Source organism: Pelobates fuscus, chromosome 6 (genome assembly GCF_036172605.1).
Source record: "Pelobates fuscus isolate aPelFus1 chromosome 6, aPelFus1.pri, whole genome shotgun sequence".
Taxonomy (NCBI): domain Eukaryota; kingdom Metazoa; phylum Chordata; class Amphibia; order Anura; family Pelobatidae; genus Pelobates; species Pelobates fuscus.
The window spans coordinates 308,499,859-308,516,162 of NC_086322.1; the positions used below are offsets into that span (position 1 = coordinate 308,499,859).

Genomic DNA, 16,304 nt, shown 5'->3' on the forward strand with positions numbered 1-16,304 from the left:
ATTTAGGACCTCCCTTAATTTGGCAAAGATACAAGGCCATAACTAAAGGGTGCATACGTCATGGAAATTTTCCTGACTTAGTTCAAGATGGCATCTTAAAGTCTGAATAGCTTATCTGTTGTTTATACTAAGACGTAAGTGCACAGTAGTGGGAGATTCCCGGATTTGGGGAAGTTCCATTAACTTGGGGTTACCACAGTATATTGTGTACTGAAAGAGTCGTAGTATAGCCTTGAAACTTGTTTATGCATTATTGTTATTGTAATTCGTCTGGGACAAAATGGCGTGAACATAATATGCACTGAGGTTATTGCTTAAAGAAACATCTATGAAAAACAATATGTTCCATTTCTAACACCTTGTCAATTTGCAATATCTCTTAAAGACAAAGTACACAGTTTAATAAATACAACATTTCATTCTAAAACTTGTAATATTTGCATTTGCCCATAACAGGATCCATGGCAAAACTCCCATGGAAAATTACGTAGTTGATGCAGAGTCTGGTTTTAATCCATAAAGGGCATAAATCACCTAACATTCCTAAATTGTTTGGAATAACGTGCTTTAAAACATGAGGTATGATGTTGTATCGATCAGGTAGTGTAAGGGTTACGCCCGCTTCACAGTGACAGACCAAACTCCCCGTGTAACGCACCGCAAACAACCGCAAACAGTCCATTTGCACAACCGCAAACTCCCCATTTGCACAAGGTTGGATACCAAGCTAGCCATGTCCCGTTCCTTGTCCTCACTGATGTCATTGAAGGTCTCTTCCTCCACCCAGCCACGTACAACACCAAGGGTCCCCGAAAGGTGACAACAAGCCCCCTGTATTTTTTTTTTGAAATGTACACTACTGTTACACCAGATATGAGTTGCACTGGTGTGACACTGTGCCCTGGCAGGCCCTGAAACGCACACGTGTGAAAGAAACTGACTGCTATTATTTCACAGTCAAATTTCTAGTTTTTTTTTAATGTACACTACTGTTACACCAGATATGAGTTGCACTGGTGTGACACTGTGCCCTGGCAGGCCCTGAAACGCACACGTGTGAAGGAAACTGACTGCTATTATATTACAGTAAAAAAAGTTGTTGTTTTTTTAATGCAAGCTATTGTGACACCAGATATGAGTGGTGGCACTGGGCAAGTGGGCACAGTATATGCTGTGAGCCTGACACACACGCTGGCAGGCAGGCAACTGCAATTAGATTACACAGAAAAAAAAGCAGACTGATGTTCTAGCCCTAAAAAGGGCTTTTTGAGGTGCTGTCCTTACAGCAGAGATCAGATGAGTCCTTCAGGACTGTAGTGGACACTGAATACACTAGCCTAGCTATCGGTTTCCCTATTAAATCAGCAGCAGCTACACTGTCCCTCCTCTCACTAAGAATGCAGCTTCCGGGGGGCAGGGCCTAGGTGTCATGGAGGAAAGACGCACTTCATGTGAGCTCCCTCAATATCTCACTTTAAGCAGCTATCAACAAGCGAATTTCACCCCAGAAGGGGATGACCCAGCAATGTTGCTCCTACCTGACCGACCCGACATGCTTAATAGCGGTCAGCAACTCGACAGAGTCTTACTTACCTCCGCGTGGCAAGTGAGGAGTGGTGCTCACCGGGCGGGAGAGGCAGCAGATCTCCTGATCTTGGGATGCCAAGGAGCAGCTACTTCCCGGCAGGAGCTCCGTTACCCCCCCCTCAGACCGGTGGGGGTTATCCCGGTCCACCCCGAGAGGCTGTCTGGAGCTAATGGACGCACAGAGCACAGCCGCCCAGGCTGACATACTCATCTGCGACTCTCCCAATATGGCGGCAGCCGCGTGTCCTCCTGGTACCAGCAAAGCATGGCAGGATATTGAGTCTAAGCTGGACAGACTCTTTAATCAATTTTGGAAGAAAATAACAAGCAGGAAGCCCCAACAAGCTCCACCACAGCCCCAACAAGCTCCACCACAGCTAAGCGAAGCAGTCCCCATTAAAATCCACCAACGCATAAGTCAGTGACCGAGGACCTGACACAGTCTGCCCATAGGCGGTTTAGGCGGCCGCGAGGCCCCAGCCAGCGCGAGGCCTTAGGCGGCCGCCTAAACCGCATAATTAGAGAGCCGCCTCTGACATGCAAGCTACACCCTAAACATGACAGCCATCTTTCACAACAATGTACTGCTATATACTCATACCCTCAGTGCAACTAGCCATGATATACACACGTTCAGCCTAGCATGCTCAAATATAACACACTTCTGTCTAAAAAAAATAATACAAAAAAAAAAAGAATGCAGCTTCAGAATTAATCTAAATTGTATGCTGTCTAGGAGGTGGGAGGGTCTGGGAGGGAGGGTCTGCTGCTGATTGGCTGCAATGTGTCTGCTGACTGTGAGGCACAGGGCAAAGTTTACTCAATGATGATGAATAGGGGTGGACCAAACATCGCATATGTCCGCCATCCGTGGTGAACGCGAACAAGCTATGTTCGCCAGGAACAATTCGTCAGCAAACCGTTCGGGACATCACTAATTAAGACTCAACTACCACCCATTTTGGTTTCAATTCCATGAATCTAACAAACTCTTTCTAAACATATCTAATCCAAAATTTACAGGTTACTTTCTTTGTCTTGGATATATATGGTCTTTCTTTACCTTAATCATATGATGAGGTATCTTCAGCACAGTTAGATATATTAAAATGTCTATGTAGATAATATTATTTATTTTTCCAAACTGCATATTGGGTTTAGAGATGTGAAATTTAAGTTGTAAGGACTAAAGTACGAGAGATCATACTGGCATCAACACAAAAATACATTCAGGGTGCTTAGGAATGGCACCAACCAATCTGTCACTTCCTGGTATTCCCAATGGCTCATTCCTGATTCGAGTTGGTCTGTTTGATATTTGACCCTTTTTGTCTTAATTACCTTGCTATCTGCTACCCATTGAGTTGAATGCTTATTGTTTGTTATATTTATGTATTCCCTAACCTTGGCTTGCTTTCTGACCTCTCATTTGTCTTTTTGCCTACCTAACTCAGCCATCGTAAGGACCTATAATACCCATCTATCTTGTCTATCTTATCTTTCAGCTCTGTGTAGCTTTGCCTCAGATTCAAATTTGGGTGTCTGGTCTTTCTTAATCATTGACCGATTCAAAGGCTACCACTAGCTTCTTCAAAAGATGAAGAGTGTCATAAAGGGGTGATATTATGGAAATCTTGACAAGCATTTTTTCTGACCAAGACTTATGAATTTTGCCCCAAATATCTGACATCTAATTAAGTGATCTTCAGGATAGTGCTTTTCTTATTGAGTAAGTGGGTACAACTCCAAAACAAAGTATAAGAGAGCACGAAAATAGCTCCCCCTTCTTTTAGCCCCTGCTAAGGTGTTACACAAGTTTCAGGTCACTTTTGCTATTATAGAGGTAAAAAGCTGACAAGAGACACAGGAGCAATAGGCGAGGCAATGTTCAGAGCCCCTGTAGCACAGTAGCAAAGGGTCCACATCTGGATTAAACTTTCACATTTGGGAGATCTTATTCATATACAAATAAACTGAAATGGAGAGACGGCAGATCTCCAGCCTTTTATGAACACAATTTTTTCAGATTTGCTGATGCAGCTATTTGGTGAGCTAGGTTGATATAAAACCTGAACTTTTGTTGTCTTGCTAAAGTTTCTCTTGATTCTCATGTCAAAGAGTTATTTGGCAGAACCTTTGATTATATGTAAAACCAATACAAATAAACCTTCTGCTTGTGGATCCTTTTCCAGTATATATAAAAAAAAATAAAAAATGAAAAAGCCAGAGGAACTTCTACAATGAACCGTACAGCATAGTATGCTATTTGGCCAATAAAATCAACCAGAACAGCAAAAAAGAAACCATTCTGTTACTGCGACTTTCTGCATCGCACCATTAAACATTGAGCACTTTCAAATTTGCTTTAATCTGAAAGAGGTCATAGGCAATAAAGCTGCTTCTGGTTTTATACCGTTTTAGGAAATATTTTGCAACAGAATGGTGACCTTTAATATCTGGAATGGAGGGTCCTCTGCAAAAGATGTGTCGGCTGGGTAAACAGAACAGGCGATTGCAGACTATTCTAAACTGCAGTGTTTGAAATCTAGCAAATTGAAGAAATTTGTACATCAAGGACAATGCTTTTAAAAACCCCCAGTGTTGTATTAAATCCAGAATACTGAGGAAACTAAATAAGTGTGCATGTTTTATTTTATGGATTTACTAATCCCTTGGCAGACAAGATAAGAAATGGGAGACGCCATTATAAACAAAATTAAATACAATTAATTGAGATCACAATGAATTTGTCACATGCTATATTTACATTGTATAAATAATAAAATATGGACTGTATATACAATAGAGTAATTAAAGTATACAATGGTAATGATACCTTTTAAAGTGGTTTTTTTTTTGTAGGTGAGCTGGTTTAATAACGATAAAGGACACTTAAAGCACCGTAACAAAGACAGCATTTTATAATGGTTACTGTCAGCACCCAGAATAGTATCACACCGAAAGACTAAGGATAACGTCTAACCGGACCTTAGAATGGCCGGACTTAATGTACCAGAGAATAGTCAAAATACTTGCCGAGGTCAGGGACACAGAATGAGACACAACGATGAGGAAATCAGGGAAGTCCAAACAAAGCCAAAGTCAAATACCAGAAAAACACGATCAGGAACCCACTCTCGGATAACCAGCCAGTGGAAACCACGATAGGGCACTGGCAAAAAGGTAATTTGGGTTTAAAAAACCCTCTATAGGCTATGATTGGCTGTCTCTGACCTCTGATCCCAAAACGTGCATGCAAATCTATGATGTGACGTTCCACGCACGTTGGCACCATCTTTAATGTGGGCGAAGGTAAATTTATTATAAAATCCTGATCCGCAGGTGCCGACGTTCCAAAGAACGTCGCACATGCTGGGGACCGGAACGGAGAGAGACTGGGCAGCTGCCCACCGCGACCAAGGTAAGTTTGAAACCTTTCTGTCAGCGTGGCTGCATAGTTTATGAGCAGAAGAGCCGAGAGCCATGACAGTTACGGAGCAAGACGTTTATCCAAAAGGTTTATCCAAAATATGAAACAATTTGAAAAGCTTACCCAAAAAGTTTAAATCGAGGCCCCAACTTGATCACCAGTGATAGTCTGTGAGTGAAGTACTAGAGGATTCCCAGCAAATGGTTAACATCTTTTAATAAACTTTCCTCTGCATTATATCTGCAAATGCCTGACGCATTCCACCACTGTCACTATTTCTATGTGTAGAACATTTAGTTTTAGTTTAACCCACTCTTTTTTAAACAATTTAAATATTGATAAATACAATAAATTGATTGTTTTTAATGTTTATTTTAGGTCACAGAGCTGAATAATGTAAAAAATGTAGAAAGGCTCCCCAAAACCACAAAGAAACACGCGGTGGGAATAATTTTCAATGATGACACCTCAAAAACATTTGCTTGTGAATCGGGTAAGAAGATCTCCCTTTTTATTGCAGAGAGTATGACGAATGGTGAGGGATGTAGTTGAACATGCCATAGCTATTATGTCCCATTACAGTAATGGATGTAAGCTTCACTGTCTGTATTTCAGCAAACACTTACATTGGATGAGAAATGTGAAATGTAACTCTGGATTATTTACTAGACTTGTGCAAAACTTAATTTTAGATGGTGTGTAGCCATATACCTTGTAATTCACACCAGGACAAATTGATCATCTAGGCAACTTTCGGCTCTCCACATGTTGTGGACTACATCACCCATGATGCTTTGCCAGGTTTCTGACTGTTAAGGGAAATATAATCCACAACATCAGGAGTGCCAAGGTGACCTACCCTTTATCTAAGATTTACCTGTGTAATATTGTCTATTGAATAAGACAGGTAAATCCTGGACAATCAATGAGTCCCAAACAAACTTTAGCACAAGTCAATGTATTGTTCACTAAACCTCAAATTAAGGTCTTGATTTAATAAGCTTTCCAAATGATTGAGTACTGTTAGACAAACTTCCTAAATGGCTTATCTACCAATGTCACCATTAAAGTCTAATGTTTGTAGATAAATCATATGGAAAGCTTTATCAATCATGGACTGAACCTGAATGGCAAAACTGAGGCCAAATTTGCCATTTTGGAAAAATCTCAGATATAGTTCCAAGTTTGCTATTGATATAGTTCCAAGTTTGCTATTGTACCTTACATTTTGTCATTCAGATTGAATTCATAAAATTCAGAGTTTAGTCAATATCCATCAAAGTGTGCATGTAAAATCATTATAACTGTGCTGTAAATATGTCATTGTTTCATTTACTGAACCAGGAGATTTGATAAATGTTTTACAAATTTCAGGCCAGTTTATGCGATGTGAAAAGAATGCCTTGCTCAACAGTTATTTGGGACAACAGGAAGCTAAATCGCCAGAATTCTCAGCTTAATTAACACATTTTCCCACTTTTTTCCCACTGTTTATGCAAATTAATTTGTTCATCCATGATTCTTCCTCTTCCTGAAATGTTTGCAAGTCAGGGAAAAGAGTTCTTGTTGATTTTATTAGGGACTCACTTTAAGATTGGTTGGCATTGCATGTTCTCACTGTGACGCCCTGCTACTATACACTATCGTCCTGGAAATACTTGTTTTGTATGCTATCAGAAACAAGGCTACATGGCCGGTTCATCTCGATTTATTTTATTGGACTTGTTTAATGCATCTTTTCGCGAAAAAAAGGAAGAAACAACTTTATTTCACAATACGAACAATAAGGATATCTTTGTTTAACCTATGAAACCGTAAATAAGCAGCAATTAAAAAGGAACACACCAAGCGCCCCATACAGTGCAAGAGGCAAACCCCCATTGAAAGTAGTCAACCCATTTTCAAATGGTTTAACTTCTGATTGGACATCCACTGGGCGGCACTCCCTGCCTCCACTACTAACAGAGAACTGGAAGCCCCTATTTACAAGCTTTTGTCAGCCCTGCAATGCTGGGATAGCTCATTGGTTCAGATGATTGTTCTCAGCCAATAAGCTAAGCCCTGCACTGCCAGCTTAGTTCAGGCAGAAAGCCTCCGCTTCTCTGTGTTAAGTAGTGCAGACAGGGAGGTGCACTTGGCAGACCCAGGTAAAAATCAAACAAGGGTACTCCTAGCACTATAACCACTACATAATGAATACATATGCTTGAAAAATGTAGTTTCTATATTTTAAGTAAGAACCCATAAACGGTTTTTATTTAGATGCTGCTGAATTTCAGCCAGATCACAGACCTCTAAACTCAAAGTTTGGGTTTCAGCCATTTTTTTTCTTTATATTTTACAGGAACTGCAGTCTGTTAAGATAGTAGTTTTAGCCTAATCATTCAGCCATGATTTATTCCGACTGTGCGTGTGGATAGCAGTGCATGGCCTTGTAATATGAAAGTGCTGTTTTTTGTCATTTTTAATAGCGATCCATATTTACTCATTTTATTTAATGCAGACTAATTACAGCACAAGAGACACATAAGACAAATAACAGGATGCACCTCATGTCAGATACAGAATGTATTAAAGTGGAAAAGTATAAAAAAGGTCCTGGGGACACAGTTCAGAATTTTTATTTTCCACCAGATGGTCTTGCCTCTGATGGTACTTGAATATAACTTGGGTACATGTAAAGAGACAGAGAAAATCAATGGTGCAGTATATTAAAATATGACACCAAGGACACACAACAGAAATGTGTGAATACCCACTCACACGTAATGGAGCTTCAAACCAGCTCTGGACTCAATAGTGGTTTAATCCTCACTTATGGATACATGTGTTTAATGTGCAGCTTTGGTGTTATTCAGTGGTGGATATACAGTGATACACAAGGGAGAGAGGAAAGAACAATATTGTAATATTGTAATGAATTTGATGGCAAATGCACTCACAAAGGGGGAGCTCACATCACAAGCTCAATGACTCAGGCGTAGGGTGGTATAATTCCAACATTATGGATGTAAATATTGTCACAGCCTGTACAGAATCATAAGTGTACATATGAAAAGAGAAAAAAAAAACACAGTATTGGGCTCTCTGGTGTAGTGAGTAAACAAAGAGCATGAGAACCGTACTCACATTTGTGAGAGCAGCCAAGAGGTATAGTCCCTACCAAGGACCATATGTTCACAATTATACAGCAGGATACTAGTAGGATGCCACTAACAGATAGGAAAATAATAACAATAAAATATATGGGTGAATCTAACACAGCTTTGAGCCAAAATAACTGTATTGGGTTAAAACAAACTTTTAAAAATTAAATATACATCCAAACACATTTTACCTATACAGTAGGTTTTATCAAATTAATTAATTACATACAGAGTTTCTAAGCTGCAGTCTCATAGCACTGTTCTGTTCATTATGGAAATAGAAATCGCAGTGGGATGTCGAAAAGCAGATACTACAGGAGCGGGGCTGCAATCAGGGAATATGCAGGACGTTTGTTTGAACTTGTGCTGATATAAGTGATCTCAATGTTCTCAATGCATAGGCTGGGCCATGTGTGTGTTAAAATAAGAAAAAAAGGCATTCATTCCCCCCAAGCCAAACACTGGCAAGCTCCCTTTGCACGGCCACACACACAGACACACACAGACACACAAACGCACACAGACACACAAACTCATACACAAACACTCCGATATGTTATATTTACAAACACAGATGCCTCATCCATACCTCATAAGCAGATTCTACACACACTAATTAACACACCAATGCATTGCACACATCATTTATACAGACAACCCATTCACACACAGGCACACCTCACAAACATACACAACTCTCATATACCCACTCAGGTCTATCTCTGTCTATGGGAACTTGGGTAAAAAAAAGAACTGCAGTCTTTAATGTCCCCCAGCCTTTGCCTGCTCTCCTATATTTCATTTCCCTCTCTGTTGCATACTGTTCTATAAATGTTGGTCCTTGGTAGCCTAGTGGATGCCATGTGTGGTGTGTGCATTTGCCCACAGAGAGATAAATGTGTATGTGCAGGGAATGTACACACCACGCTCTACAGCCTCTGGATTACAGCACGTGTATGTGTGACATGTACAAAAGGATGTGCATCAAGTGCTCCCGAAACACACAGAGTCTGAGTACTTCTCTGACCGCTGCTCCTAACACCCACAAATCACAAAGATCAACCTGCATTCTAAGGGTTTTTATTTTTGGATGCTGCATTGCTTTCATGTTTTTCTTTATTGAAGAGGTAAATACCAGAGACTTCTTTTTTAGCGAGACAACATTCTGAGTAAGATATTCCTTTACGTGTTATGTTTTTCTTAATTAATTTGCCATTTTATTGCAATAAGTTTTATTCATATGTTTATACTGAATTCATTTTGTATTCTCAATAAATACAGTTAAAAAAATGTGCGTAATAACACTGGACATATTCTGTCACATTAAGAAATTGCTGCATCAATATGTAAAACATTAAACCATTGAAATAATGTGTCTTTGTTTGTGCAGAGCTAGAAGCAGATGAGTGGTGTAAGGTTCTGCATACAGAATGCCTGGGAACTCGGATCAATGACATCAGCCTGGGAGAGCCAGACCTACTTGCAACAGGTGTGGAACGGGAGCAAAATGGTGAGTATTTGTGTCTACAAATCTATTTTGCAAGATAGTAGAATTCCTAATATTATTGATAATTTGTTGAGTCAAAATTCCAACAATAAGTTTTAAAGAGATCATCTGCCCCAGACATTGACCCCGTCTTCGTTTCAAAGACCGACCAGAAAAGGCTACAAAGAGAGGACTGCTTGGCATTTAAAGATGTTTGACTCAACCAATTGGTTAGCACTATCTATGAAGAGGTTGGTGCCTTGAGTGGAGTTTCTAGGGCTCAATATTATTCACCAGATATGGAGAAGGAAGATTACCCAAAGACTCAACCAAAATATGGCTGATCTGTACCCTAAAGACCAAACCTAACAAGTTCCATTTATGATTCCAGTACTTAGTATAATTCTTCAGCCTAAACCCTCATGTGCGCAGTATTCTTAGGATTCCTTATGTGAACGGATAACTTCAAAGTTTAATGAACAGTTGTAATTGACCGCACACTGATTTTTTTTTAAATATAATGCAATTCTTCTGAAAGCATGGAAAGCTGATTGGGAACCACATGGCCTTCCATTTACCTTTGGAGTATGAAACATATTGTGTAATTCATATTAAATCTGTTGAAAACTACTCTACTGACTTAATGCAAAAGAGTTACAACCAGACCATCATGCTGGCAGTCCACAAGGGACACATTATTGACCCTGATGATGCTTCACAAATGCTACAAGGGGGAAAAGAGATCCCAGACCTACCACACCACCATTTTTTCTTCTCTAAACCTTTACATCTCTCACACCTCTACAGGAGACCTTCCCAAAATTCCACTGATTTCTCAGAATCCTAGAGAGGAAACAGTATCAGTACCTGGCAGGTGGAACATCTGTGCCCTAGCTTGAATTTGAAATACATAAAGAACTTCTCTATGAGACAACACTTCATATGTGATCACAGAACATGCACAAAGATTCTTTACTGCTTGAGTTACTCATGAACCTAAATACTGAGCACAGCGACTGATATATCCCCGCAACAAAGAAGCCAAGCAACTCTAAATTACTTGTGGTTTTACAATCAAACCTACAAGCTGGTGTTAATATACCTTTATCATGTAAACCTTTTACTATTTACTATATGATACCCAACCCTCAACCGCTTGTGTGTGCTGCAACATTTATAAATTAAGTTGCAATGATTTTGACAGCTAAAAAAAACCAAAAACTAACCAAAAACCCACCAAAACAGCGGATTGATGAAACATCCCAGAAGAAAGACAAAATATAACAGGAAATGTGTTAAGAAAAATAAACACAATTTTTTTTTGGGGGGGGGGGGGGGCTTTGTTATAAGGATACATTCTGATAAAATCATAATTTCTATATATCTTGTAAACTCTTGTAAAGTGCATTATTTCTCTAAAAAAGTAGGGGTGCAACTTCTTTCTTTGCATAAGACTTAACATTGACATATTTTCTCAAAAGCTGAAGATAAGATTAACTATGTTAGAATCCCATCAGAAAAAGTCATCTCAGGACAACATACATTCCGTTTTATTGTTTTTGAGTGAAAACAAAAAAAAAATCCTTATAGATTTACTTACTAAAAAGTGAAAAGTGGTGAACGGGACAATAAATCGAGTACTTCAAATGAAAACCAGCCTTTTGGAAAATTGAAGGAATGGGATATAGTTTAATATTAAATTCTGAAATTCTTTCCAATTTTTATAGTTTAATAATAATGTCACTGGTTAATATATTAACCGCGTTTAGAACTGAAAGAATTATGTCTATTACAAATAGAATAGAAATGGTTTTCCTTCGTTCCTTTTGCCTGTATTGATTCTATTATAGAACACTAGCCCAACAATACTTTGTCTGACATGTTTTTCTACAATAATGAGCTGTCTGCATGCTGTGTCTTTAATTTATATTTTCTCTTAGAGAGATTCTATGTGTATTTAATGCCATCCCCTAATCTGGAAATCCACGGAGAGTGCACCTTGCAGATTACATTTGAGAACATTTGCCTGTGGGACATTCAGAACCCCCGAACCAAGTTAGTCTCTTGGCCACTTAGCTCACTCCGGAGGTATGGACGAGACCCGGCCTGGTTTACTTTCGAAGCTGGCAGGTAAATACACACCGTTTTTTTTTTTATAAAATTGCCAATTTTTATTGAAACTGCACTTTTTGTAAAATAAAAAAAAAACAACATTCTATTTACACATGGAACATTTACATTTAGCTATCCAACAAAGTGTTTTTTCTGCTTAGGAGATGTTGGTATATACATTGGGCTATCAGATAAGGTGATTGCGCACACAATGGTATACTTGATATGGATGTTAAGGAATTTCTATATACTGTAAATATAAAAAAAAACATCATAGGGCAATATGTGTACAATAAAATTGTAATAAAATAGTAAATTGGAACACTCACTATATTTAGAGCCCTATGAGTCCGCTCCAAACGATGCTGACATTTTCATCAATTGTGATGATAAGAGAATGTAGATGTATTCATCACCCTGTCCTCCAAAAACCGACACAGTTCTTCTGTTCAGTAAGTCAGGCACCAGGTAAATGTAGTGTAACGGACTGTTTCAGCATATGAGGGGTTAAAATCCGTTTAGGCGATAATCCCCTTTTCTCAGAAAGGCACAGCTACTGCAGAACATCAAAACTCACGAACTAGATACAGGCGAATGCATCAAACTCCCGAACTGCATACCAGGGAATAAGATAGCACTCCAAGCTGGAACCTCACGAATAGCTGCTAGCAGATGAATAGGAAAAGCAGACATCAGCTTACACTCCTAGCAGTCAATCTCCAACAGCATACAGTGAATCCCCCCAAGAACGAGACAAGGCTCCGTGTTCAAGGTCAAGCAGTGGTCTGAGGTGCTGGGGCACCCAGCCTGGTTTTTATTACATGAGTACACATACAGGCCACACCCAGGGGGAGGCATAAAATAACCAATAACATAGATGTTACCTCCCACACATCCCCTCCCCTTAGTGTGACACTTAATCCCATTATGTGTACAGTTCAAAATATACTTTTACATAACATTCATAACTTTACAACCATACATCGTATCCACATAACAATCACATATTCAGACTCAGCATACTTTAAACATAAACACTTCCAAAATTCAGGCAAATCCCTCCAGTGGATCAAAAGTTACACGGAAGTCCTTTTATGACCGACCGCAAGCACATTTTCTTGCCCAAAACAGTTCCATAGATTTGGGCTGTGCGGTCGGTCAATTCCTGGCATAAAAACGGCTAAGTCCCATTCGAAGTGTGCCTGTACTTCGACTTTAGTCGAAGTGTCGAAGTGGAGTTGATGTTAAGGGTCGGCAGTGTTCGAAGTTAAAATGGCCGCCGCCACGTGGTCCTTTGTCCGATACCGGCCACTTCGACGACTTCGACAACTTCGGTAACTTCGACAGCTTCGACCGCTTCGACAGCTTCGACAGCTTCGACAGCTTCGACAGCTTCGACAGCTTCGACAGCTTCGAATGTGTCCAAAGTGCCATATACAAAAGTACCAATCTGTCCACAAAGTATTTAAAGCGCTAGGGACAGTATAATACAATCCACCTGCCCAAAAGTAGTTCTTAAAGGGTCAGTACATTATGGTAGCAGTCCATAAGCCCCAATTCAGTCCCTTAAAGGGCACTATCTCCCAGGGACCATAATCACTGGGCAGGAGGCTAGCAACCAGGCTTCTCCAGTTCTCAGTGGCGAGGTTGGTTTCGTCACATCTCTCCCCCTTTCCCAAAAGACTAACAGGGTACCTGACCTCCTGCCGGTCAGTGCCCTTGTTAGTCCAGCAGCCCACCCACAAAGCAGACAAAACAGTACAGCCCACCCACAATAAATGGTTACTACACCTGGGTAGAGGAGAATCTTGTCCATGTCCAGGTGCCTCACCACGGCTGTGTGTGGGACCGGTAGGCTGCCTTGGTGGGTTGCTGAGTGGGCAGAGACCAGCGGTACTCTGTCCTGGTGCCAGCACTACCACCGGAGTAGTCTGGTTGGAGCCTGGTTGCTGGAGACGGACTGTCTCCCCCTTGGATACACAGCTCTGTCATGGGGGGGTAGGACCGACCGTCCATATCCCCTGTGTGGTGAGTGCAGAGACCACGGTCCCATCTGCACCGGTGGGGGGTTTACAGTCTCCCCCTGGTACATTAAGCTGCCGCTGGGCAGAGGGGGTAACAGGCTCCTCTCCCACTAGAACACTCTGCCGCTGGGGAAAGGAGACTGGGCTCTCTATTCCCTGCACATCAATGATCCGCGGCTGGGGAGAGGTGGTAGCAAGCTCCTCTCCCATACATACTTCCATCATCTGTGGAGGGAGACCGACTGTCTCTCCTCCCAATACAGTGTCCTGCTGCTGGGGAAAGGAGACTGGGCTCTCTATTCCCTGCTGGACATTCTGCCGCTGGGGAAAGGAGACTGGGCTCTCTATTCCCAAAAAATCACGCTGCTGCTGGGGGGTAGGACCAACTACCTCTGCCCCCTGTAACTCAGCCTGCCGCTGGGGAATGGAGACTGTGCTCCCAATTCCCTGCAATTCACACTGCCGCTGGGGAATGGAGACTGGGCTTCCAATTCCCAAAAAATCACGCTGCTGCTTGGGGGTAGGACCAACTACCTCTGCCCCCTGTAACTCAGCCTGCCGCTGGGGAGGGAGGACGCTGCTCTCCTCTCCCTGCACTTCACACTGCCTTCCCGGCATATCACTCTGCTGCTGGGGGGTAGGACCAACTACCTCTGCCCCCTGTAACTCAGCCTGCCGCTGGGGAATGGAGACTGGGCTTCCAATTCCCAAAAAATCACGCTGCTGCTTGGGGGGTAGGACCAACTACCTCTGCCCCCTGTAACTCAGCCTGCCGCTGGGGAGGGAGGACGCTGCCCTCCTCTCCCTGCACTTCACACTGCCTTCCCGGCATATCACTCTGCTGCTGGGGGGTAGGACCAACTACCTCTGCCCCCTGTAACTCAGCCTGCCACTGGGGAATGGAGACTGGGCTCCCAATTCCCTGCAGGACCGGTGGAGAGACCTCGGTCCCATCTCTACCGGCCACCTGGGGTTCTTCCCAGTAAATCTCTACAATATCTTCCCAGCGGAAGGGGTCTGGATCTGGGTCTGTCACCTTACTGTCCTGCTGAGCCTTCCCAATGAAGTGGAAGAGATCTCGGTAGTTTTGCTCCAGTTCCCACTCCAGGGTTGCTAGGTGAGCCAGGTCTTGCTCTACCTCATGGGGGTCATCCCACTCATGCCTAGCCTCCCTCTCAGAGAAAATGTCCTGCAATCTGGTTTGCGCAGGGCTCCCGAAGCCAGGCTCTGCAAAAGACTCCCATAACAAGCCAGGACCATCAAACTCCACTCCCTCTGGCTTGTCATGTTCGGCTGTCCAGGGTATATACTGTGCCATATACCACCAGAGCGCCTGGTAGGCATCCTCCAGCCATAGCTCCTGCCATACCCGGTGCTCTAGTTCCTTCACCCATCCCTTCAGGGGCTGCTCTCCCAGGAAGGGTATCCGCAGTGCCAGTCGTGTCTGCCATCGCTGCTCTTTACTGGGGAGACTCTTGCCCCGCTGGTACTGTACGTTATCCAGGGCCTGGTACCAGATGCCTTTCCTTAATGAATCCCGGTCATCCATGTCACCCTCATTGTACTCCACTGCTGGTTCCATCCTGGTGCTGTCAGGGTCGCTGTACTCAGACATGCGTTGCCCTCAAATTGTAAATCCAAAGAAATGGTGTTCTGTAGCTGTCCTTCTGGCTGTAGGAACGATCACGCCGCTTGCCACCAATTGTAACGGACCGTTTCAGCATATGAGGGGTTAAAATCCGTTTAGGCGATAATCCCCTTTTCTCAGAAAGGCACAGCTACTGCAGAACATCAAAACTCACGAACTAGATACAGGCGAATGCATCAAACTCCCGAACTGCATACCAGGAAATAAGATAGCACTCCAAGCTGGAACCTCGCGAATAGCTGCTAGCAGATGAATAGGAAAAGCAGACATCAGCTTACACTCCTAGCAGTCAATCTCCAACAGCATACAGTGAATCCCCCCAAGAACGAGACAAGGCTCCGTGTTGAAGGTCAAGCAGTGGTCTGAGGTGCTGGGGCACCCAGCCTGGTTTTTATTACATGAGTACACATACAGGCCACACCCAGGGGGAGGCATAAAATAACCAATAACATAGATGTTACCTCCCACACATCCCCTCCCCTTAGTGTGACACTTAATCCCATTATGTGTACAGTTCAAAATATACTTTTACATAACATTCATAACTTTACAACCATACATCGTATCCACATAACAATCACATATTCAGACTCAGCATACTTTAAACATAAACACTTCCAAAATTCAGGCAAATCCCTCCAGTGGATCAAAAGTTACACGGAAGTCCTTTTATGACCGACCGCAAGCACATTTTCTTGCCCAAAACAGTTCCATAGATTTGGGCTGTGCGGTCGGTCAATTCCTGGCATAAAAACGGCTAAGTCCCATTCGAAGTGTGCCTGTACTTCGACTTTAGTCGAAGTGTCGAAGTGGAGTTGATGTTAAGGGTCGGCAGTGTTCGAAGTTAAAATGGCCGCCGCCACGTGGTCCT

The 16,304-nt window shown here is 42.2% G+C and overlaps 1 protein-coding gene across 1 annotated transcript in view; it reads left to right on the plus strand.

Moving 5' to 3' along the window:
• The window catches only part of DOK5 (docking protein 5), a 188,558-nt gene that overhangs the window by 136,394 nt on the left and 35,860 nt on the right, over positions 1–16,304 (plus strand). Inside the window, exons 3-5 of the mRNA XM_063425686.1 lie at positions 5,396–5,510; positions 9,554–9,673; positions 11,590–11,779. Coding sequence (XP_063281756.1) covers positions 5,396–5,510; positions 9,554–9,673; positions 11,590–11,779 — 425 coding nt within the window. The remainder of the gene's footprint in view (positions 1–5,395; positions 5,511–9,553; positions 9,674–11,589; positions 11,780–16,304) is intronic.